Source organism: Plecotus auritus, assembly GCF_963455305.1.
Source record: "Plecotus auritus genome assembly, chromosome: 7".
In the NCBI taxonomy this organism is placed as follows: domain Eukaryota; kingdom Metazoa; phylum Chordata; class Mammalia; order Chiroptera; family Vespertilionidae; genus Plecotus; species Plecotus auritus.
In genome coordinates this window covers 64,045,263-64,071,411 of record NC_137774.1, presented here as the reverse complement: position 1 = coordinate 64,071,411, position 26,149 = coordinate 64,045,263, and the positions used below count along the sequence as shown (strand labels likewise).

At 44.2% G+C, this 26,149-nt stretch overlaps 1 protein-coding gene across 1 annotated transcript; it reads left to right on the top strand.

Annotated features, from left to right (window-relative positions):
• Positions 1-3,031: 3,031 nt before the first annotated feature.
• On the top strand, positions 3,032-21,070 carry ZKSCAN2 (zinc finger with KRAB and SCAN domains 2). Its single transcript, XM_080679073.1, has 7 exons — positions 3,032-4,104; positions 5,030-5,207; positions 7,455-7,546; positions 7,887-8,013; positions 10,727-11,410; positions 13,766-14,257; positions 16,533-21,070. The coding sequence occupies exons 1-7, from the start codon at positions 3,724-3,726 to the stop codon at positions 17,453-17,455; spliced, it is 2,877 nt and encodes a 958-aa protein (XP_080535199.1). The 5' UTR covers positions 3,032-3,723; the 3' UTR covers positions 17,456-21,070.
• Positions 21,071-26,149: the final 5,079 nt, after the last annotated feature.

Below are 26,149 nucleotides of genomic sequence, written 5' to 3'. Positions count from 1 at the left end.
TTTCAAACAAATAAACTGTTAAAAAAAAAAAAAGATACTGAGGAATTTTTTATGCTTTTTAAAAAGGGTTTATGATTATATTGAAGTTGTATTTTAAATGGGAGTTCCTGTCTTTTAGCAATGGATTCTGATAGTTACAAATAAAGTAATATGATGTCTGGGACTTGCTTCAAAATAATCCAGGATCAGGGGAGTAGGTAGACATATAGAGAAGACAAGATTGGCCATGAGTTGCTAATTGTTAAAGCTGGAAGATAAGAACATGAAAATCCTACTTTATGTTTGAAAATTTTCATTAAAATATATGTGTGTGTGTGTGCATGTGTGCTACTGAGAGTCCACAAAAAACAATGATTCCTGAAGATCTTATGACCCTGCACCTAAGAGATAATGAAGAGCAGGCTCTACTACCTAGGCTCCAAGAGCAGCCTAAAGGAGGCACGGTTACAATTGTCTTGTGAAGATCTAAGAGTTTGTCTTGCTCAAGTCCACGTGATGAACAGGAAGTGCAGATGTCTGGGCGTGATCACTTTCTCTGGAGCAAGATGTCTTAGGAGAAAAGTTTCTAGGAAACGAAACCTTTCATGTACCTCCCTGACAAAAAGAAGCTGAGGCTGAGTGTAAGGAGGGAGTGCCTCATTTGTGATGATGGATCCAAGGTCAATACCTAAAGTTCTAGGTAAAAACAAAAACAAAAATTAAATATAAAATGGGCTAGATAAGCAGAGGGAACCAAGATGTGATGCCAAGCATATCAGGATAGAGAGGAGCTAAAATATGAAGAGAGTGGAGAAGTACAAAAGGAAGGCAGGTAAATATTTTGGGGTGGGGAGACGGTTAGGATCTTTTCATGCAGCAGCCATGTCAGAAGCAAATAAGGAGCTGTCGGAAGCTTGTGGATAAAATTTAAAAATGAAAGTAAAAGTGTTTTAAAGCCTGTGAAACTACACATACAGGAAGAACTGTTCAGACACTATGGACAGTAGATGAGGTTTTGAAGTTGAAGGTCAACTACGTGTGAGGCACTGCTCTGAGCACCTGGAATATATGGTGAAAAGAAACCTGCAACACTGAGCAACATTCTAGTGGAAGATATAAATGTAATTGCCAATTACTTAAAAATGCATAACCAAAAAAACCATAACCATGACCCTAGCCCTAACACAGGCTGTTTCACTTACACAGAAAGTGTGGCCTCCAGTTTGCCCCAGTTCCCACCATCCCCTATTGTTTTACCCTTTACCTACTTCACTCAATTTGATATCTGCCTGAGCCCCACAGGCTTTTCAGTTTATGACCCCTGGTCTCCAATGTCCCTGGGCTGCTTGTGACACTTGCTTCTCTTAAAACCACCAAATGGCCCAAGGACTACATAAAAGACCCTATTCTTGGCTTAATCTGAAGTAACGTTGGGCAATTACCTATCGCCTTGCTGAGATCTCAATGTCCTTACCCCTAAAGTGGAGGTAAGCCTACCTGCTCTACTGGGTTGCTGTGCGACTAGAATTGGCACAATCAGCTCTTACTCCTGCTTTGGATCTCCTCCCTAGCATTTCTTCTTCAAAGGAAGCCTCCCAGACCTCCTGACGAGGTCGACCCTCTAAAATGCCAGGTTCTCAGCATCCCGTTCACAGTTGCAAGTGCAGGTTATTTTGTTGGCTATTTGACTAATGCCTGCCTCTCCCACCAGGCTGAAAGCTCAGCAAGGCAGGGACCCTGTTTGTACTCACAACCTATCACCATGCCTGGCATAAAACAGGTGCTCAATACACATTATTTTAAAGGGAAAAAAGAGACCTCGCGGGTTTGGCTCAGTGGTTAGAGCGTGGGCCTGTGGACTGAAAGGTCCTGAGTTCCATTCAGGTCAAGGGCACATGCCCAGTTGCCGGCTCGATCCCCAGTAGGGGGCGTGCAGGAGGCAGCCAAACAATGATTCTCTTTCATGGTATATGTTTCTACCTCTCTCTTCCTCTCTTTCTCTTCTGAAATAAATAAAAATATTTTTAAAACGGCGGGGGCGGGGGGAGGGAGAAATGAAAGACAAGAAAGCTGGGTAAGACCACCCTGGCCTACATTAGGTGCGCCCTAGCTTCTTTCCGACCCTCCCTCCCAGAATGTCTGTTAGAGGCACGCCCAGCCCCTGGGCTGCTAGAATGTGCACATACAGTTTAAGCCAGGACTTTTCACTCTGACTTACACACCTGAAACTAATACAATAGTGAATATCAACTCCAATCGAAAAAAATAAAAATATTTAAAGCCACTGTGCTTTGTTTTCCAATAGGCTCTCTACCTTCCGGAACAGGGATTTTTTTGCTTTGCCCACTGATCTAGGCCTGGCATGTGGTCAACAGAGAGGGCAGGGTGGTGGGCACAGGATGGTCGGGGGGTCCCACGGAAGCCGGGAGACCCTAGCAGCCCGTCCTGGCGGCGCCGCCGCCGCCGCCGCCGGGAAGGGAGTACGACCTGGGCCGGGGCTCAGGACAGAGGCCCCTCCGGTCACGTCAAACCACACGGACATCCTCAGAGCCCAGCCAGACCCCCAGGCCAAGGGGCGGCCAGGTTGCATGCTGCTCTGCGGGCCGCTAGCAGGTGGTGCCACTCGCAGGTGGTGCCACTCGCAGGTGGTGCCACTCGCAGGTGGTGCCACTCGCAGGTGGTGCCACTCGCAGGTGGTGCCACAGGACAAGGCCGAGGTCGCCGCCAGCACGTGGCCGAGGCGGGAGGAACAGAACCCTCCGTTCGCCCCTCAGCCGGCCGGTCCACGCAGAAAGGACTCCGCAGCGCCTCCCCAGGGGAGCACCCCCACCTCGCAGATGTCCCCAGGCCTCCCCGCAGCCCTCCTCGCACGTCCCCCACAACCCCCTAGGCATCCCTGCGCCCGCAGGCGCCTCGGCGTCGCTCGCGCTCCTGAAGCCCCCAGGCGGCCAGTCCCCGCGCCGCGCGCTCTCGCGAGACCGCAGTGCAGCCCGCTCTCACCTCAGCCCCTCGCCGGCGGGAGGGCGAACCCGGGTCCCGCGGCCGAGGTCGCGGGCGGCGCATGCGTGGCCGCGGCTCCCAGAGCACCCCGCGCAGTCCGCGGGCGGAGCGGACGCGGCCGCGCGCGGGGAGCCTGCAGCCGCCCCCTGAGAGGTTGGCTTGGTCCCGCGGCTGCCCTCCCCTCGGGGCGGAACCGCCTCGCGGCCTGTCCTCGGCGCGCGGAGGTTCCTTGAGGACAGCTGGGCCGCCTTGGGCCCGGGACACCGCCGGCCGCACCGACCACCGCAGCGGCCTGGACGCGCCGCCCGGCCCGAGCCTCGAACCCGGGGCCGGCGGGGCCTGCACATCCGGCCCCTCCCACCGGGGCCTCGCCTCCGGGGAGCCCGACCCTTAGAACCCGCACACCACCTCCGGGCCTGGCTGTGCGGCCCCTCCCCGCGGACCCTCGGACCCTCGGACCCTCGGATTTTCTCCAGCCTCTCCGAGTCCTACGCGGCACTAAACAGGCACCCTGGACAGCCGCACCGCGGGAGCACGCCTTGTTCGGAGAGGAGGCCCGGTTTGGGGACTTCGGGGTGCAAGTTTACCGTTTCCAGGGCCGAGGGTAGATTTGATTCATTAGCCTGAAGTGCATGTTTCCGCTGAGGCCACCTTCCCACGCTTCCATGAGGCAGGTTGCCCTAGGAGGGTTGGCTTATGTGAGTTTACTTTGAGCTGGACGTGAGGCTGACCCCTGTGTGGAGCATGGACCCTCCGCTGGAGGTTGAGGGGTGCCTGATAATGAAGGTGGAGCAGGACCCCGGGTGGGCATCGGAGCCTGTTCTGGAAGGACCGGGGAGCTCTGCATCTGAGACCTCCCGCAAATGCTTCAGGCAGTTCTGTTATGAGGATGTGAGCGGACCCCATGAAGCGTTCAGTAAACTTTGGGAACTTTGCTGCCGGTGGCTGAAGCCAGAAATGCGTTCCAAGGAGCAGATCCTGGAGCTGCTGGTCATTGAGCAGTTTCTCAGCGTTTTGCCGGAGAAGATCCAGGCGTGGGCTCAGAAGCAGTGTCCGGAGAGTGGAGAGGAGGCGGTGGCCCTGGTAATACACTTGGAGAAAGAGGCTGGAAGACTAAGACAGCCGGTGAGAGCGCATTCTCCACATTTTCGTGTTTAGGAAGAAGGGGGTGGGTGAGGCAGGTGTGCGTTGCAGGAAGCGCCATTATGAAAGGATAGTGGTACTAATGAAAGACCTTCAATGTGAATCCACTTGAATAGCAAGTAGAACAAAAAGCTTTGCTTGAAATTGTATCTTGCAAATGAAACTAAACCGTAGTCACCTAAATATTAGTTTCAAGTCTTTGGCATTAATGTTTCCCCCAAAAAAAAAATTCTATGCGAGAATTTATGCTCCACAGGGTTTAACTTTTGCAGCTTGATCCTAAAGAGAGCTACTGGGGGGTGGGGACTTCAGCAGTGATCCCTGGGCCCTCTCTAATCCTTCACTATGCCAGTCCCTGTCTTCTTAGGCGACCTCAACGCCATCATCCCGTCACTCTTCTCCAGTGTAAACTGCCAGGTCTGCATTTGTCAGTGGCTTTGCACGATCTTCTGGTTGTTTTTCAGCAGCCCTTCCATTAACCTCATGAAATCCTGCAAGATTTGCAGTTTCACCTTGCAGAGGATTTGCATTTGTGTCAAGATCTGACTGCCAGCATGTTTCTGTGTCCATCAAGGATAGACATGAGATGTGGAGATTAAGTTTACTAGTATGTTTTCATTTCACCAGTGAATTTGTGTTCTGATAACTCAATTCTCTGTGAGCCTACTAGTAGATGTGAGGACTCAAATGATCTCTATTTTAATAACAAGAAGGCGCTGTACTTCACGCCGGACAGATCTCCATTACTAATGAGCACTCTCCATTCCTTTAATCCAGACTTATGGACAGTTCTTTTACCCTCTGACCTTGGGAATGGACTGCAGTGTCATTCCTTCTCATGTTGTCTAGCCTTCTTTGCTGTCTTTTTCTCCCTTTTTTTCACTATGGCTTTGGCTTTATTTCCCAGATTTGCAGCCCTGTGCAGTCAGAGAAACAAGCCCCACGTGGAGCAGTGTGGGATGTGGCTGATTTTCCCCCAGAGACCCAGCCCAGAGCGGTATCTCGGGAAGAAGCTGGAAGCCTGCACTCAGGACACCAGGAGCAGCCTACCCCAAAGAGAGAGCAGCGGCCCTTACCCAAGAATGGTAAGAACTCAGAGATGCCAAGGGCAGACCATGGCAAGATTTATTTTGCAGTCCTAACCTGTGACTTGCTCAGAGTACTGTCCTCTCAATACATATTTGAGAATAAATTGAATATTGGGGAGAAAGACTTTAATAGTTGGGAATATGTGCAGCATAAGTAAAAGGGATCTTAAAGATTGAACCTAGGAAAACTTAGACTGCCCAAGCTGGCCTTGAAGTCTTATAGTGATACTTAAGAATCTCCATTCTGCCCTGACTGGTTTGGTCAGTGGATACAGCATCAGCCTGTGGACTGAAGGGTCCCAGGTTCGATTCCAGTCAAGGGCATGTACCTTGGTTGCAGGCACATCCCCAATGGGAGGTGTGCAGGAGGCAGCTGATTGATGTTTCTCTCTCATCTATGTTTCTGACTATCCCTCTCCCTTCCGCTCTGTAAAAAGTCAATAAAATATATTTTAAATAAATAAATAAATAAGAATCTCCATTCTGTAATCAGCTTGTGTTTTTAGTCCTGCCATGTGTATATGTGGATGTGTTCTTGGCTGACTACAAAGAACTTGAAAAGCTGTTTGGAAAGGTAAATAAGACATTTATTTTCAAAAAATGACTTATAAGTTAGGCATTATGTAATTGGCATATGAGAAGGATAAACATAAGACTTCATAGAGAAGGGGCCACTGATGTTCATAGCTGCCCGAGACATTCACAAATCAAGTCAGACACAAGGAAATGAGCACCCTGTCCTTTGCAGTCCACAGTGATTTCTCCATCCCTGGCAATGTGGTGTCAGGCTGAAAGAGAAGAATGGAAAGATCATTGAACCTACTGTAAAAAGATAGGCTTACATCCTATCTCTGCCCCTCCCTCTCTGATCTTGGGCAAGTAATATTAACAAGTGCATTAATGCATGGAAGTGACAGACAACCTGGGTTCAGAACCCAACTCTGCCATTCTTTATCTGTGGCCTTTGTCAGGTAACTTCTCAAACTTTCATTCTGTCCTTTGTAAAAGGAAAATAATGAGGTTGGGTAGATTAAATGAGGCAGTGTAAGAAAGCCAGTGCATAATAGTGCTCAGTTAATGTTAGTTTCCTTTCTCCCATAATGGCATGATTATTTTTAAGCTTTAAATCTGACTTACACAACTCCTCACCAAAAGACAAGATCTAGTACTGTATACTGTACCTCCTTATCCCTCCCAAAATTCGTATTATGATAGAATTCATTGCAAATGATAATGGTTTCTGAAGTTTCTAGTGTGTTCATCAGTATCTAAATTCCCTTATCACATGGATTAAATACTCCCAGTTACTTTAGCTGATAAATTTAGTCCAGTAAATTCATGGTGTTTCTGGATTTTGCCATCCCAGAGTGATAAGGGATTTCTAAAGTGGAAAGTTTGGTCTGTTAAGGTACTTAGGAGTGTGCAGGATAGAAAATTTGAGGGATAAATATCTCAGGTGAATTCTAAAAGAAGACCTGTGATTTCAGCCATGTGTGGTCTAAGGGAATAATAAGTTTCCAAGGAAGTAATTTGATTTGCTTCTATAGAAAGTAGTGTAACAAGCTTTTGAATTCTTGGCCACAGTGATATTTATTCTGGAAGTTTTCCCTAGTCAGTCAGTTCATAAGTAGAAGTTAGACTACAGACTTGCTGTATATAAGTTTCTATATCTTCATTTCATCTTTCAAGGGGTGTATTGCCTGTAGTGTCCAGGACCATGTAACTTCTTTAGCATACTGATGGGGATTAACTTATACTAGAGTTGCAAACAGGTCATGCACATGCCAAGTCAGGCTTGTTTTGTTTCACCTACAAAAGGGTTTTTAGTTTGGTGGTTTTGTTTGTTTGGTTGGTTTTAGTTCTCAAGATTTAAGACTTTTGATACTTTTCACAAAAGTCCAGATTTCTAACTTCTCTTGAAAAAAGTTAGAAGCTTGGCTATACCACATCCATAGCCTCACAAAGAAGCATCATCTGGGACTGAGCATTGCTGCACCCTTTCAATGGGACATGTGCTCTCTCATTCCCCACACGCCTTGCCTGGCCCCTTTCGTGATGTGCTTTATCTGCTTATGCCCTAAAAGCATTGGCATTTTTGAGTCCTACTTTAAGTTACTGAATTCATGGAGAAAATGATCAGTTTATATTTGTTACTTTTTTGTAACATGCTCATTTCTTAAGAGGACAAGCAGCATGAATTAAAGGACCAGAGCCCAGCACACTAATTGATTCTTTCTTTTACAGCTCGCCCTACTCCCTGGGTTACCATCCCTGATGAAGAATGGAACACTATAGATCAGAAAGTAACAACCACGAAATTTCCTGTTGGGTCTCAGGTAAATTGTATTGTCCTCCCTGGCCTTCCTTTCTAGGGTATTCAGTGACAATGATTTCCTGGGCCTTCACTGTCCTCAGATTTTTATACTCCAACCAAGAGACCTTTCCCCCTTGTTCCTTTTTCAGAAAAGATTGGACATTTTTCTGAGTAATGGGACACATTGGTGGATCATCTGTCTTATGATTCTTTATAGTATCTTCTGTTTCATTTGGCCCTAATATACACTTGGTTCCTTGATTTTAATTCTTTAAGGCCCTTCTGTGCTTCATTCAATATTGTTCATCCTTCAAAGACCCACATGGTTATCTTGGTAGTCATTGCTGTTAGTGTTGTTATAGGGACCAGTGAAAGATGTCCACTTGACGAGAGGTTTTTCCTACAAAAAGAGTGTGCATCAGATTCCTGCTCACAGAGACCTCTACCGGGATATTAGGGAGGAGAGTGTTGGGAACATCGTCTCCCTGGGTAAGGATTCTTTCCCTTTTTGGATAAAAGATTTGGGGATTTATAATGTATTTATTCTACTGATGATAAAATAGTTATAGATGTTAACACTTAAAAGACTTTCATGGGTTGTCAAATCATTTTTGCAATCTAGCTTACTAGACCTAGTAACCACTTATCCATGTTCTCTTACCTTACTCATTCCTTTGTTCCAGTTTAAAATTTATATGCTTATAATTTAGTGACTAAAACATTGGAGAGGTGTTACATGTGACTGTCATATTTATATTATCTCAGTGTAAACTTACACACATCCTCTAGACCAGCTATGGCCGCGGCGGATCTGGCCCGTTCAGCTGTTCTATCCGGCCCGCGGAGCCGAAAGAGCGGAGGGTTCTCTTGCTCTCCCCTCCGCTCCTTTACTTTGAATTTATATTAGTTCACACAAACACTCCATCCATGCTTTTGTTCCGGCCCTCCGGTCCAGTTTAAGAACCCATTATGGCCCTCGAGTCAAAAAGTTTGCCCACCCCTGCTCTAGACTAAAGACTCCATTCACGAGGTCTCTTAGGGATTTGTTTTTGTTTTACTATAGTAAACCCAACAATTTTTACAGGGCCTGACACATGGGTGGGTGCTCAGCAAATATTTGTTATGTGGATGGAAATCTTATAAATAGAAAAAAAGTAATTTTAATACAATAACCTCAATAGTGTGTTGTGAATTACTTAAATAGCATAAATTTACAGGTACATATCACCACTGAAGTGTCACTTTACAAGCAAACTCTGCTTTAGCAGTAGGACTTCATTCATATGCAAGCTACAAGTCAAAGACTACATGTAACTAAAATTGTAGGCCTAAAACATGTACTAGTAGCACTAGCCACATATGGCTATTTAAATTTATAAAATTAGATAAAGTTAAAAATTCAGTTCCTCAGTGGCAGTGGACACATTTAAGGAATTCGGTAGCTGTATTGGACAACAGTTATAGAACATTTCCGTCATTACAGAAAGTTCCATTGGACAATGCTACATATAGACACTAAAGTATAGAGATTATAAGATGGAGCATGTCAAACTAAATGAATAAGATAAACCAATAGTTGTTTATACAGAAAGCAATTTAAAAACAAAAAGACCAACTGATGGCACACCAGTAACAAAGCACTCTTCCCAAAACAGCGGGCATCCCAGCCATCTACCTAGTTGTGTACATGATGGATATTTCCTAGTATTGTCTTGGATCACACAGCATCCAGACCTAGAAAATGCTGAATTAGTCCTTAGTAAACTCTGCAGGAGTGGGATAAAGACCATACTTTAGTACAGATTTAGCCCAGCACCTTCACATATAATCATAGAGTATAAAGACCCAGGCCCAGAGACCCATGCCCTAATTTTTTATCATAGATTATAAACTAATGGCTCATTATCTAGCCTGGTGGTCGGCAAACTCATTAGTCAACAGAGCCAAATATCAACAGTACAACGATTGAAATTTCTTTTGAGAGCCAAATTTTTTAAACTTAAACTTCTTCTAATGTCACTTCTTCAAAATAGACTCGCCCAGGCCGTGGTATTTTGTGGAAGAGCCATACTCAAGGGGCAAAAGAGCCGCATGTGGCTCGCAAGCCACAGTTTGCCGACCACTGATCTAGTCTATACATATATTTTGGCCTTGCACAGCATTTTAAATTTAAATTAGTTTGTAAATCTGGATTTCCAGTATCTTGAAATAGCAAATGCCAAGCACCATGGACCCACAGAATAAGAGAACTCATGCTGAACTGCCACCACCTCATGCAGCTATGTTGCCAGCCTAGTCCTTATAGATATTGAGCTCAGGTTGTCCCTACACTTACTTCTCTCATGTAAAAATAAAGAACAAAACTCCATCTCCAGGGTTCTTTCAGAAGGTTTGATTTGATGCTGTTTCTCTAGGAGAATTCCCTGAAGCCTCTTTGTGTGTTACCTAGAGAAGAAAACTAAATTTTATTACAAACTTACTGGGCATTGGACACTTCAGAGATCATCATTCACTTAATATTCCCAGCACTCCTTTGAATAGATGATATTTTTCCCTAGGAAACTGAGGTTCAGAGAAATTAAGAAACTTCACTGATCAAAAAAGTAAAGTCAGTGGTGGAGCTAGGATGCACATTTAAGACAAGTTGCTCTCTACAGTATTGTACAATAACATATTCTCAGTTAGCTTCCCTATTCTTACATCACTTTCCTATTTAGCTTGCCACATGTGTCCAGGAATTCTTATTTCTCATCTCTCATAGCCCAGTGTGTATGTATGTGTGTTTTGTTGGGGTGGGGAGATGTGGGAAGCATATATAAGCACACTTTATTTTATAAGTTATAAATACTGGTCAGGAGCATACTCTGAACCTAGCACAGCATTAGATACCATGAGGGAATCAAAGGTAATAAAATACGTTTCTTACCCTTAAAGGTTTTCCTTTAAGAACCAGCTGGGGAAATAAGTGGTATATACATGGGAAGTAAAATGATAGTTTGAGTTAGTAGCTGATTGTGCCAGAGAACTCATGTACCAGTAACTATAGTGTGCACTGTCATGGTGGAGGAGGACCCTAGAAGAGAGGTGATTAGACAAGATCTTTGAAGGACAGTGGTCCAGGAGAGCATGCTTCAGCAGAAGGTGGGCATGCAGTAATGAATGATCTCTACATCTAGTATGAAGTATGTTTCTCTCACTATAGGAAGTGCAGTATCTACTTCTAACAAGATAGCTCAGGTGGAGCAAAGAAAGGAGCCATGGACCATAGGTCTACATTACTCTAATAAAAGGAATAGTCTACGAAGCAACTGCATCAAGGAAAAGTCAGTTCATGCTGTTCAGATTCCTGCAAGGAATGCAGGGAAGATGCGGAGAGAGCAGCAACAGTGGGGCTTAGAAGATGAAAAGATAGCAGGTGTGCATTGGAGCTATGAGGAAACGAAGACATTTCTCGCCATTCTCAAAGAATCTCGCTTTTATGAAACACTTCAGGCTTGTCCCAGAAACAGCCAGGTGTATGGCGCTGTAGCCGAATGGCTACGAGAGTGTGGCTTTCTCCGAACTCCGGAACAGTGTCGGACCAAGTTCAAAAGTCTCCAGAAGAGCTACCGAAAAGTGAGAAACGGCCACATGCTCGAGCCCTGTGCCTTCTTTGAGGACATGGACACATTGTTGAACCCTGCAGCTCATGCGTCACCCACTGACAAGCCAAAAGAGATTGTGTCTCTCCCTCGACTAAAGAGAATTGGTGTTGGAGCTAAAGAACAGATCAGTCTGATGGAGGAGGAGGAAGCTGCAGAAGAATCTGATAGTGAGGAAACGGGCATCAAATTTATTCGGAAGTCTGAGATTCGTGGTACCCCTGTCTTGTTTCAGAACCTGAGTGGTAAGTATTGTGCTTTTGTTTGGTTTGAAAATGGATGATGTGGTCTTGTGGGGAAAAGAATAGTCCAGAAGTGACCAGGCCTGAGGAGTGCTGTCATGCACACTTTGCCTCAATCACTGTGACTGGTCACATAACTAATAGTGTTCTCAGGTGTCTGTTGCTGCCCCCAGTGCAGTTTTAGTATAGCTCTGAGTGGCCATGGAGGGTTCTTTCTGAGGTTAGAGCACAGCCTGGATTTTGAGTACTTGGGACCTATGAAAGGAAGAGAAATGGAGTCAGAGGACTCTAAGGATCTAACATCTGAGACTTGGTATAAAGTAGTCAAGTGTGTTAGATTGTAGTATACTATCTAGAATAACCAGTGAAAGAGTGTGTAAGTAAAAAAAATGAGTAAAAAATGAAATTCTAAAAGAAGGAGAGAAAGGTGGATGTAAACCCAAATATATCTTCAATTGCAAACTTAAAAGACTATCGTACATTTAAAACAACAACTATATGTTGCTTACAAGAGATACATTTAATAAAGAGGTAACATGCTAATTGACCCTCACACCATTGCAAAGATGGCGGCACCCACAGCCAATAAGGAGGGAATATGCTAATTGACTGCCCCACCCTCAAAGATGGCGGTACCCACAGCCAATAAGGAGGGAATATACTAATTGACTGCCCCACCCTCAAAGATGGCGGCGCCCACAGCCAATAAGGAAGGAATGTGCTAATTGGCTGCCCCACCCTCAAAGATGGCAGCACCCACCGCAACAAGATGGCAGTGCTCAGTCCCCTCAGCCCCACTGGGGCGGCAGGCGCGCGGCAAGGCGGGGCCCACCCCCAGGCAGGCCCGGCCACTCCACGCGCCTGCCTCTAGAGCCACCCAGCCTCCAAGGGCCAGCCCAAGACACAGGCAAGCCTCAGATGGCGGCTGCCCAGCCGCCCAGGGCCACCTGAGGCTCAGGTAACCAGGGCCAGCCGAGACTTGCTCTGCCAGCAATGGCAGCAGCAGAAGTGTGATGGGGCGTCACCTTCCCCTAATTGCCGGGTCGCCTCCCAACCCTGAGGGCTCCCGGACTGTGAGAGGGGTCAGGCCGGGCTGAGCGACCCCTCTCCAATGCATGAATTTTCATGCACTAGGCCTCTAGTTTTAAATATAATAACACAGAGATATTGAAATTAAAAGGACAGAAGAAGATATACCATGCACCATATAAAATAAAACTGGTATAATTTGGGTGCTGGGACATGCAGGACTTAACTGCCAGTTAATAACTGTGACAGTAGACACATCATCTGAGTACTTTGAGCTTCAGTTTTCTCACATGTCAAGTATGACTGAGAATGCCAGGGTTGTTGTTAGTTAAGCGAGATGACATGCATGAAGGCATTCTGCAAATGTTAACATGCAATGAAACATTGCCTGGTATCACTGTTACTGGTAATGTTTCTCTACCTTATGAAAAGGTAAGTTCTCAGAACGGAAAAATAAATCAGGCAGGAAAGCTGGGACTGTATGCATGACTATACCTGTTCAAAAGAAATAGCTCTCAGGAAAAAGATTGGAAGATATGTTAAGCATGCACAGGTATTCACCAATCTGGAAATCCATTGACATGTGGGTGGGGCTCTTAGAGTGTCTCAAATACAGGAATCCAGTGAGGGACTGGAAGAGACCACCCAGTAAGGTAAGGATAGAAATGACTTTTTCCTGCTTACAAAACACAAAAAGTAGAGTATAACAAACTGTATTCCGACATGTCCTAGAAAGTTTTGTTCTGCTATAAAAGCTGGACATCTGCTTGTCTTAACAGAACATTTCATCTCTCAAAATAGAGGACTCAGTAACCTCAAAAACTACTCTAATGAAAACAGTTCTGCTCTTCAAGGAAGACTGGTTAAAAAAGTGGTAGGAACTTTGGGGGAAAGTTCCTACTGGGTGTCCCAGACCATTATTCTTAACTTGAAAAGACAGCTAAATCCATAATCACCAGAGCAGTGTTAGGTTGGGGGACTGCATTTTCACTCTACCAAGTAAACTGAGATTAGTTTATTAATTTCAGTTAAAAATCCTATTGGAATTTTTACTTTATAGATTCATCTGAGAATTGATATCTGTACAACTTGATTCTTCCTATCCAGAAACATAGTATCTCTTCATTTTTTCTAGTTCTTTTATGTCTTAAAACATTATAGATTTTTTATAAAGATCTCATTTTTGGCAAAGCTCATACCAGGCATATCATAGTTCCTGTTGCTACTGTGAATGGTATTTGTTTTCTTTTACTTCTTATATTTTGTAATTTTGTATAGAAGCTACAGACTCCTTTTCTTATATCTTTGAACTTTATCCTTGAATGGCAGGTGTACACTGGGGCTACGAGGAGACCAAGACTTTTCTTGATATCCTCCGGGAGACTCGGTTTTATGAAGCACTTCAGTCCTGCCATAGGAAGAGCAAATTGTATGGGGTCGTGGCGGAACAGCTGCGGGAGTGTGGATTCCTCCGGACACCAGAACAGTGCAGGACCAAGTTCAAAAGCCTTCAGAAGAGCTACCGCAAAGTGAAAAATGGTCATGTGCTAGAATCCTGTGCTTTCTACAAGGAAATGGATGCCCTGATAAACTCTCGGGCATCTGTCCCCTCCACCAGCACCCCAGAAGAAGTCGCACCACCTTCAAGGCAAGAAAGAGAGGATATTCAGATTGAACCTGAGGAACCTACAAGCTGGGAACTTGAGGAGACCTCACAAGAGGAAATAGTAGAAGATTCTGGCAGCGAGAGAATGAGTGAGGAAGAAATTGAACAAGAGTCAGAATTCCAGGGACCTCCAGGTCTACTGCAAAACCCAAATGGTAAGGATCATCAAGGGGTTGTGGTCTAAAAGAGAGTATGATTTACTGAAAAATTAGTAGATCTGGCATGTCATTCGGGAGTATTTATTCATTAAATATTTGAGTGTCCTGTGCAGTTTGAGGGACAGGGGATATAGCAAAGTAAAACAAAGTTTGTGTGCTCATTCAAGGAAGGAGCTTACATTCTAGTGATTCAGTTTTGGGGATTTCAGCCTCAGTTTTTTCTGTATGGGTCAAGCAGTGTTTTATATCTCCTAAAAATTTTGTGGGGGAGAAAATTTGGAATTGTACATGAGAAAAACTCAGATGAAGGAGGGTGTCAGTAAGCCTGAAACAAACGTCTCGGTGATGTGTGATATGCATGAGAAAAAGAACAGGCAGAGACCAAATGAAAGAGAGAGGCTTTATCCTGGTTCTCAGCTCCACCTGGGTATTTCCCACTGACGGTTGGAAACCCTTGTGAGCATCTCATCAGACTTAAATTTTTAAAACTAAAATCACCATCCTTCCTACCCCATGGCTCTTCCCAATGTCCTATAGGTCCTCCACACTTAAAACTTCAGAGATACTTTTTATGCCTTCTCTCCCATTATTTACATCCAGGCAGTAACACTTTTTTTCAACTGTTGTAGAACTTCTATCTGTCCCCTCTTTAGTTCCTGTAGCCCATACCCTAGTTCAGTCTTCGTGTCTGTTGGATAGACTGCTGTAAATGTCTCCAGACCAGTTCTCTCTATTGGCCTTGTATTAATTTTCCACCAGCCATCCTTAATCTGGGCTCTTATCTTTCTGTCCTTACCTGTTATTATTTCCATTCTGAAAGTCTGTGTTCATTCAAAATAAACATTAGAGAAGGCGGAAATTCATACACATGCTTTCTGGTAGTATTATGTTGGAAATTGTAGTATGAAGGCTGAAAATGTTAAGTCCTACATAATCCTGGTTAATAACTCTGGAAACAAAGTCCTGAGGTACCATCTCTTGTGAATCTTGTCTTTTAAGTTGAACTCCAGATCTGTCATCAAATTATCAGGCTCTGTCTGAAACAGCTACTACTAGGCTATGACTTCCTCCAGATTACAAAGCAGTATTAGACCCACTCAGAATGCTTCAAAAGAACTGCTAATTGAACATTGGCATTGCCAGGGCTTTTTACTTAAATTAATGGAATGACTGATGGCTGCCTCCTCCCCACAGCTCATGCCACAGCTGTCTGGCTTGGGTCAGAGGGATTTCAGCAGTTTCAACTCAATATGTGGGAGGAAAATAATGTTGAAACTGGCAAGTAGAAACAAGGCAGTATAGCAAAATGCTTATGAACAAAGGTTTGATAATCAACCGAGCCTGGATTGGGCCTAAGTTACACAACTTGTGAAATATTTATGAATGAAATAATACAGTGTCTGAAGTTTGCTTCAAAATAGTCTGGGTAGAGGGGACAGGGAACCTCCAGGAATAGAGATGAAACAAGATTGGCAACAAGAGATCATTGTTAAAGCTGGTGTGTGGTTCATGGAAGTTGATTGTACAATTCTCTACCTTTCTGTATGTTTGAGTTTTTCATAGTAAAAAGTTAATGCAAAACAACATAATTAAGTGACCAGGACAGAATCAGAACCAGGGCTGTCTGATTCCAAAGCCTGTGTCTCTTCACCATTTTATGCTCTCTATCCAGAGAACTTCTAGAACAAGCTGTGATCTGAGATGTACCTTGCAGTGAACATGGGCTATAGCTGAAAGACTAAGAAGATCATTCTAGTTTGGGGAACAGTGAAAACTAAGGTTGAATTAGTGTGGTCTGTGTGAGACAGCCAAAAAAATAGTGATGGGAACATTCGAGGAGAAGAAAGAAGTACTGTTAGGTAGGATATGATTAAATATTGATGCACTTAAAAGTCCATTGAGAAATTTGGACTTGATCACTAGAATCTACTCTATGCACTAGTATAATGTAGTGTATTTTAGGATAGAAGTGACACTTTGAAAACAGGATGAATTAGAGGGGAACTTCGGGGAGATAAGACAAGTTGCTACCATGTTAATTAGGACATAGATGAGGAGCAGTTCAATTCAGAAGACTTTTCTGAAGGCCTACTTTGAACTAGATATTATTGGATATTCTTGGAACTGAATGAAAATAAGACATAATGAATCAGGGAAGAGTAAAAGGACCTGAAGCCAGTGAAGTGTACAGGGATCCTAACAGATGAAGCTTTAAAGGCCATGTTTATGTTAATACAGGACTGCTCTGAAATTTTTATTGTCTTTTTTTCAGATTTTGAAATTGGAGGTAATATCAAGGAGGATGCAACACAGGTAATATATAAGGACATGGAGCAGCACAAGACATTGATAGAAAAGTCTAAAAGAGTTGTTTCCCAGAATACTGATCCAGGTAAATATTGTAAAAAAGAACATATCTCAGGAACACAATGGGAAAACCATCAAGGAATCAGACAGGGAAAGTCGATGTCTCAGCCTAGAGATTTAGGGAAAGCTGTAGTGCATCAGAGGCCTTTCATGGGGAAGAGACCCTACAGACTTCTCAAGTATGGAGAAAGCTTTGGAAGGAGTGCTCGTCTTCTGTGCCGGATGACCCACCAGAAGGAAAACTCTTATAAGTGTAGTGTCTGTGGGAAGTGCTTTGGTAGAAGCAGGAGCCTCATCAGACACCAAAGAATCCACACGGGAGAAAAACCTTTTAAATGTCTTGACTGTGGGAAAAGCTTTAATGACTCCTCAAACTTTGGTGCCCATCAGAGAATCCACACAGGAGAGAAGCCCTACAGCTGTGGAGAGTGTGGGAAGTGCTTTAGTCAGAGCTCAAGTCTCATCATACATCAGAGAACCCACACAGGTGAGAAACCCTATCAGTGTGGAGAGTGTGGGAAAAGCTTCACCAACAGTTCTCATTTCAGTGCCCACCGCAGGGTCCACACTGGAGAGAATCCCTACAAATGCATGGATTGTGAAAAGAGTTTCAATAACTGTATGCGATTTCGAGAACATCGGAGAATGCACACTGGAGAGAAGCCCTATGGGTGTGTCCACTGTGGCAAACATTTCAGTAAGGGTTCTGTTCTGACCAAACATCGGGAGGTCCATGTGAGAGAAAAGCTCCTGCCACATCCTCCATTCATGTATTCCTCAGAGAACCCACATAAGGGGAGAACTGACGATTTCAGAAAGACTTTTTGATGACGATCTCTTCTGTTCCTCAATGTCCTGTTAGCCACCCTACCCTGATCTCACTCTTGGGAACTTTTATTAGCTATAAAGTAATTCCCAAGATAAGCTTGAGAATATAAATAAAATAAAGACTTGGATCCTGTTCTCACCTCTGCCTCTAACTTGACCAGCTTCTCCTTTAATAAAGAGAACATAAATTGTCTGAGTTCAGAATGAATTATCTTCAATATATTGAGGCTACTGCTATGGGATTTCTATGTCCAGCAACATTCAAGATCCTTCCATGTAGGTGAGAGTTGTTTTTAAGGAGATGAAAGACGCTGAAAGGTGGTTTTTTTGTTATCTACCACATGAGATTCTGAATGCAACTTGACCACAGAGTTTCATGTTTGAGTAGAAGTTTCAGGAGTCCTACATCAAGTCCATTTTGGTTTTGAAGATAGCCACAAAGGAGACTGAAGGTTTTATAACTTCCATCAGAAGTCTGTTGCAGTGTACCATTTTTGTGTCAAGAAGTTGATCTGAATACTGAGGGTAGAATCTCTGTGTTGTCCCTGAAGTCATGTAGCAATGCCTTGCCCTCCATAGAGACGAGAAGCAACTGATCACCCATAATCCTCTGTATACCAACCTTTTCTGTCCGTGAAGACTGAATCCCCTTGGCTGCTACTTTCCAGCCTATAAGAATCCAGTCCCTGTTACTGTTTCCCATATGTCCTATACTTACCTCTTCTTGTTCTGGGTGCTCTTATCCGCTCTTCTGAGCTACCACACTCTCCTCAGATTGACTAGGCTGCATGTTCATGGGTGTGTCTCATTAAAGTAAAGGATTTCAGGCACATTCTAGTTCTCCCCTGTAACTTCCCTGGTTCTTATCTAAAACATGATGTGTGTTGGCATATTTATGCCTCCCAACCTCACACTTCAGTATAATATTATATAATCATAGTTTTCTAAAACTTTAAGGGGGTAGAAAGAAGTAGAGACCTGAAACATTAAATATTTCTAAAACCAGTAGGACTCCTTAGGCCTGCTTTAGATCAGATAGCCACCTCTCTCCAGACCAGCACTTCCAGGGCTGTTTGTGAAATATTCTCTTTTCTGAGGCTTCTAGACCTTATTTATAGGATCATGACCCTCACTGGAGAGCCCTGAGTACTTTATACAATTCTATAGCTCATTAAGTGAAAGCAGAAATATTTGCAGAAACTTCCAATCCAGAACACATTAGTTTTCTTCATTTACCTGTTTACCTGAAAAATCTTTCTGATAACCCCCTAGCACTGAGCCCAATAAATAGTGAAGGAAGGGTTCAGATGGATAAATAGTTCATTCCTTTGTGGAAGTTAGATGAAATTTGGTCACCCAAGGTTGGTTGCTTTAGGAGGGAGAAGTCATAGTTTAGTGGAAAGATAACCAGAGTCAGGGTTGTGGGTACACGCTTCTTCTAATCTTATCTCTCCTTTCCTTTGTCATATGCTCTCTTATTTGAACACATCTGGAGATAACATTTTTCTTTTGACTATGTTTGAATCTGTTGAAACTTGTTCAGCAGAGTACCAAGAGGGGTAGGCAGTTAGGGTGCCAGCATAGGGTGTGGCCTGCTGGAAGGCAGGTGACTCAGGTAAACGTTAATAAATGTTCTCCTTTACACTTGGAAATGTTATGCTTGTTCACATCTGAATAGATTAACTTCCTCTGTGTTGTCAGATTTTCTTTCCTTTTTTCTCTTTTATTAATCATTTTTATTTCTCAATTACCGTTGACATACATTATTGTATTGGTCTCAGGTGTGTGTTGTAGACAATGGTAAGTGCAGCTTTGTGTTGGTAGTGTGCTGAGTGAGCACAATAAGATGTGTTAGTGCCAGTGGCGTGTGCTTATACTGTATAGACCTTCTGGAATTCCAACTCTAGAGAAGGTGCACATTAATAGAAGTCACCACTTAGTAATATGTACATAGGGTTGATAATTATATCGACTAATGCATGATTCAAGAAAGGTGATTTATTCAGAAATATTTATTAAGCACCATTGTGTGTCAAGGCCATGTTCTAGGCATAGTGAGGGATACGAAAATGAAAAAGGAAGCACGGTGCCTGTACTCAAGGACCTTGAAATATGGCAGAAGTATTGCAGCAAAAGGTAATGCCAATTACATGCAAGTTATAAAGGTCAGTGACTCAATGGTGAGAAAACTACCTTCACTTGCAAAAGTGTTTTTCTCACGCCTAAAATCTTGTTCTTTCCCTCTGTCTCTCAGACTTCCCTAGTGGCAGAAAGGTTCACACCCAGTCCTTCTCCTGTGGGAGAGACTGATTCTGGTGTAGTCTCAGATGTCTGGGATCAAGCTCAGGTGGAATTTGGGTCCCCCTGCAATACTCCTGATTGCAAATGGGCTGCTGAGACATGTATTAAGTTAACTTAATGAAGTTTGTCTCTGTTCTGAGGAGACAGAAGGCCCTGCCCACCATTCAACAAGACTCCTTGCATTTTATCCTTTTGCAGCAGGAATGTGAAAGTCAAAGTGAGTGGTGTCTTTTCTACCACATAGCACTGCCTTTACGACCATTGTAGAGAAAGCTTGCTTTAGAGCTCAGTACCAGCGCTGCAGCTCTGATCCTGAGCAAAAAAAAAAAAGGGGGGGGGGGGTTACTTTTAAAAACACTGTGATTTTTATAACTTACTGTTTTTTTCCTTTTGTTCTCGCTGCTAGAAAGCCCAACAAAATTTAAAACCTACCTTGACCATCTACCTAAAACCTATATTTATTTAATCCTGTCTTCTTTCTTTGAAAATTGTTTCAAATCCTATGATTTTTAAATGGTATAAATAAACAGACATTTTCTTTTCTGACACCTTTCCAAAGTCACTTTGGAAACTGGCTTGTATTCCCTGGCTAGGCTTGCTTTGTTACTCTCACAAATACCTCCAGTTTTTACTGTTGATCTTATTATACAAACAGCCTAATTTATTTAATCTGGAAGGAAACTTTACTTCTTTAAAGAGGAAAACTTAACACATATATTTACACAGCCCAGGCTGCCTGCCATGGTGGAGTGAGCATTGGACCAGAAGCCAAAAGAGACAAGTTTTAGTCCTGTTGCTGCCACTTACTGAGTCGTTCTACAGATCAGAGCCTCTCTCTGGCCGAAGCCGCTTATCTGAAGAGAGGTTGGACTTGACTGCCAAGACTGCTCTGACTCTAAGGTTTTGTGAGGCTGTGGAGCACGGCATGGATGAGGAAGAGTCTAAGAACAGGCTGCCCGGCCAGTGAGCCCACTGCCCACTTCAGGCAGAGGGATGCTGTGCGCAGCCCAGGAGCTTGCTCAGGAGAGAAGGAAAGATGGCGCGTGTCACCTTGCTAGCCAATGCAGGTAGCTGGCTGAGTAAAGAAAGCCTATTTTGTGAGGTCTGGTACCCAGTGACAGATAAGACTCAACTGGGGAAGTCGCTGGGCCAGTAGTGTCCAAGTGACTGGTGTAGCTTCAAGCCTTTGCTCTGTCTGAATTTATTCCAGGTATAAGTGTCTTTCTGTTCATTGTTTTGTATTGATGTTCACTTAGATGTCTTCTTGAAAACTTATATGTGAAATAAATGTCTGCAATAAATGACTCATTGGTTTTTGCCATAATTTGATGGGTGTCTTCTATTAAGGAAGAAGAGAACTTGTCTAAGAGGTAACAAAAGCTGATGCTAGTAGCTAAAGAGAATTTCAGTCTTGTTCCAGTTCAGTCTTCTCCCCCACAACTAGTGGGATCTTTTGTGAGTCCACAGCTATTCCTGTGCAGCTGGCCTCTGATAGTAGCCATTGCCATTGTCCCAAATAATGGTTGGCTCTAATTCCAGGGTAGGATTAGCCTTGGGTTCACACTCTGTGAATCTGGGGGAAGCACTCACCACAGCAGCCTTTTACGGTAGAACAAGACTCCACAACTTCCCCAAAGATACACAGTATTGCTTTTGATTTACTGTTTGGTATAAAGGGTTCCAGTTGCTTCCACTTTCTTTCCCAATTTCAACTCCATAGGTCATAGAGTCAATGTAGAGATTTTGCTACTTGCTGAGGATGTATTTTCCACTATTCTTATGAACTAGGAAGAACCACAGGGTGGGTCACCTAAACATGAGCTAGACTCCAGACAAAGTGCCTCTCTTGCCTAGGTGTTGTAGGCCTCTGCTCTGAAGCCGACTACAGTGAGGCCCAATTATAGCTGCTCAGACAGCATCTAGGCGCCCCTGTAAGTTTCCCATGTTTTCCTTGAGTAGACAGCCACAACCTTTTTGGAGGCAGCTAAGATAAAGGCTCATATATGGTGACCTGAGTTCTCCCACAAGATTACTGACTTCCCATTCCATTAGATCTGTGCTCTGACTCAGGCTTGGAATTAGATGAGAGACTTTAAATCTCTAAGAGCCATAAATCTTCAATTCCTATAAATCAGTTAAAACAATGAGACTTTGAGGGAGGAGAACGAATGCTTTGTTCTCAAGCACTAATAAGAACATGGCTAGTCACAACTTCCAAACTCTGTATTGGGCCCGAGGACTCGAAGGGGAAACATGGCTTTGGTTCCAAGAGAGGCAAATACCTAAACTCATCCTGAGGTGGTGGACTCTGGCGGAGAATGGCAGTGTGGGAACAGGAAATGGGGGTCAGGCCCAAAAGGCCTCGGCCTTGAGGTTGCTTGGATGCAACACAAAGCCTGTGGAACACGCAGGTGTGCTTGGCGTGGAAGCTGTGGAATTGTCAGTAAAGGGTCCCTCTTTCCAGAAAGCCCCTGGCCTGGTCAAGTGTGACTTAGCACTAGCACGCACATCTGAGGACCAATGGGGGCAGCAGATCAGGCACAAAAAAAATAGTTCCATGAGTAGACCGGTATACTTCCCTTTCTGGATTGCTTAAGCTCCCAGAGTTCTCAGAAGATCTGGTGAGGGAGAGGTGCAAGAGTCTTACACCGGGCTTCCCAACAACATGGCATGTGAGGGCTCAAGCTAATTCTGGCAAAAAGGAAGGCATCAGTACTTTTACCCCAAGGTTCTAGAACAGGACATGCCTATTGCAGTAGGAAGAACACTAGATGGTGTCTAAAATCCTGGGCGAGCTCTGTCACTAGGTCACTGTGTGGGTATAGCCAAATTATCCAGCCTCTCTTGGTTTGGGGTTGGACAGTATGAGTGCTTCCCAGCCTTTCCCCATCAAGAGGCCCAAAGAGCATGATGAGGGTAGTTGACTGAGAAAATGCATTTGTACCAAGTCCATTTAGAAACTCCACCCTCTAGCTATGATTCTGATACCTACAAGCTGCAAAACGTTTGATCAGATGATGGTCTGTATATATAAAAGCCTAAGCAAATGCGTGACCATCTGACCGGTAGCTATGATGCATAATGACCACCAGGGGGAATATGCTTTAACCAGTAGCTATGATGTGCACTGACCACCAGGGTACAGACGCTCAATGCAGGAGCTGCCAAGGTGCTGTGACTTGGCAGCTACAGTTCTCAGGTGACTCACCTGGAACCAGAGAAGAGGGAGCCCAATTCTGGGGTGTGTCACCCAAGAACCACCCTCTTGCAATCCGGGACCCCTCAGGGAATGTCGGAGAGCCTGTTTCAGCCCAATCCCCGCAAGCCAAGCCGAGGGATCCCTCCGGTACACAAATCTGTGCACCAGGCCTTTAGTAATAAATAAAAGAGCTGACAAGTTGTCCACTCACAATGTACTAGGCATTGTGCTCACACTTCACAAGAATTATATTTCGTTCTCATAAGCATTCTGTGGCAACATTTCCATTTTACAGACAAGGAAGCAGGCTGAGGAAAATTAAATAGCTTCTTCAAGCTTATACAGCAAAAACGTGAATGTTCTAAGCTTTAAATTCCTATCTTTCTCAGAATCCAAACTCATAGCAACTACCTTTTACTGCTACCATTGAGTGTCTAGCTCTAACATTTTTAAAATTCTGTGACCTTGAGTGTGCTCTCCCTCCCCATAGTAGGGCTGTGCCTTTCCCTTTCCCTTCCCCTCCCCCCTCCCTCCTCCCAGCCCCAGGCGTCTTACTGTTAGCTTCCTCATACCCAAGTTCCAAGGGCCCTTAGAACTTGCTTGCTAAGCTCATTTCTTCTACGAATTACTTTTTCTACCTCTGTAATTCACCCAATAACTGTTCTCTTAGAAAAATAAATAAAATTCTGTGACCTTGTTCTTGAGGTGGGGTGGAGGTGAACTTAGGAGATATGGGTGAATTTTGGGTTGTGCTCAGAATGAATTTGGGAGTTCCTCAGATCAGCCTGTGCATTCTTTCAGTCAATGAGTACTTAGCCCCTTCTATGCAACAAGCACTAAGCCAAATGTGGAGTCACAAAGATGAACTGACATCGATCTGCCTCTTGAGAGCTCGTGGTCTAGAACTCAATGTGAAGCCCAGGACTTCAAATCCAAATGCAAGTTAGGAGTGAGAGGAGTTATGGTGCATGTCTTTCTGTCCCTCTCTCTTTTTTTTTTTTCTTTTTTTTTTTTAAATATATTTTATTGATTTTTTACAGAGGGGAAGGGAGAGGGATAGAGAGTTAGAAACATCGATCAGCTGCCTCCTGCACGCCCCCCACTGGGGATGTGCCCGCAACCAAGGCACATGCCCTTGACTGGAATCGAACCTGGGACCCTTCAGTCCGCAGGCTGACGCTCTATCCACTGAGCCAAACCGGTTAGGGCTCTGTCCCTCTCTTAATGGGGACAATCAGTCAAGTAGAAGACAAGGCAGGAACCATATTGTCCCTTTTTCAGAAACAGTCAAGTGTGATGACCAGGATCCTGGACCCTACAGTCAAACACACCTGGTTGTAAACTTTGGCTCCATCAACATGTGTAACTTTAGATAATGTCATCTCTTAGAATCGCCATTCTCCTCTGGAGAAGAGTAAAAGAAACTACCTGTATTAGTTTCCTGGGGCTGCCATAACAAATTCCCACACACTTGGTTAAAAAAACAAACAAACAAAACAAAACAAACAAAACACAGAAATGTTTTCTCTCACAGTCTGGAGGCCAGAAGTCTGAAATCAAGGTGTCGGCAGGCCTGGCTCCCTCCAAAAGCTCAGGGAGAGTCCTTCCTTGCCTCTTGTAGCTCTTGGTGACTCCTGGTAGTATCATGTGGCCTCCACCCTTCTCCCACATGCCTCCTTCCCTGTGTCTCTGCGTGTCCTTTTCTGTCTCTTATAAGGACACGCATTGGACTTAGGGCTCACTCTAATCCAGTATGAGCTCACCTTCATTGACCCTTAAGTATGGCTACAAAGTTCTTATTTCCAAACAAGGTCACATTTTTAGGTTCCAAGTGTTCATGAATTTGGGGGGACACTATTCAACCCAGTACCCTACCTTATAGGACTGCTGAGGGAGAAATTAGTTCATGCATGGAAAGCATTCTGCACAGTCTGGGCACATAAACACAATAAATGTTAGCTGTACACATGCATGTTGTATGTGTGTGTTTATATATGTATATGTATGCATATGTAACTACTTTGTTACTTACTAGATTTACCAAAGGTTTATTTTATTATTCATTTCACCAAAATAAATGGTAACTTTCAATATTGTTTGCTCTTTGATTGTTTCTGCTTCTATCATATTATTTTCTTTTTTTCTTTAGGTTTGTGGTTGTTATTCATATTTGTCTTTTTCTTTTTCTCGAAAAATGTTCTGGATGTTTGGGGATATAGATCCATTTTCTCAACAGGCAGTCTCTTATTATATTGGTGATTTCACTCCAATGAACATTTTCTTTTTACTCAGGTGAGTATTTTGATCATCTTGTGGAACTGGTGAGCTTTTTGTTTGTTGCTGGGAATTATTGTTCCCTGTAACTTTTTTATGTTGCTACTAGAGGCTCAGTGCATGAAATTGCGCACTGAGGCGGGGTGGGGGGGGGGGGGTTGGTCCCTCAGCATGGCCTGCGACCTCTCGCAGTCTGGAAGCCCTCGAGGGATGTCAGACTGCCGCGGAGGCGGGAAAGGCTCTTGCCACCACCACTGCGCTCGCCAGCCGTGAGCCCAGTTTTGGCGCACTGACCACCAGGGGGCAGCTCCTGCAATTGAGCGTCTGCCCCCTGTTGGTCAGTGCATGTCATAGTGACTGGTTGTTCTGCCATTCGGTCAATTTGCAATATTAGCCTTTTATTATATAGGATAATGGTCATCTTCCATAAATGACCCCTAGATTCTTATATCCTCTACTTACAAGGGGTGAAGTTCAGAATGTGTCTTTTTATCCTTTTTTATCATTATACTCCATCTTCCATCCAAAGGCCACTGTCCCTCCAGACCTGTATTATGCCACACTCTCTGCTAGGAAATCCTCGCAGGTCTGGCCCAGCCCACACCCACACTTGCCCAGCTGGAGCGCAGTGAGTGGGCCAGTCCATGTCCTGGGCAGTCCTGGGTGCTTTCAGCAGGTCCTGAGGTCTGTGATCTGGAATTGATTCTCACTAGCATCTAAACCGGATTCTAGATTGGACAGAGCTAAGTGGGAGACAGACTCTGGGTTGGTCTGCACCCTAAGTACCTATGTTGGCACTGGATTCTAAGCTCCACTCAAGCCTTCACGAGACTCTGGACAAACAAGGCCCAAGCTGGACTCGTGCATCCTCCCAGCAGTGCCCATTTCTGAAATGAAAGGCAAGCGATGGCACGTGGAAG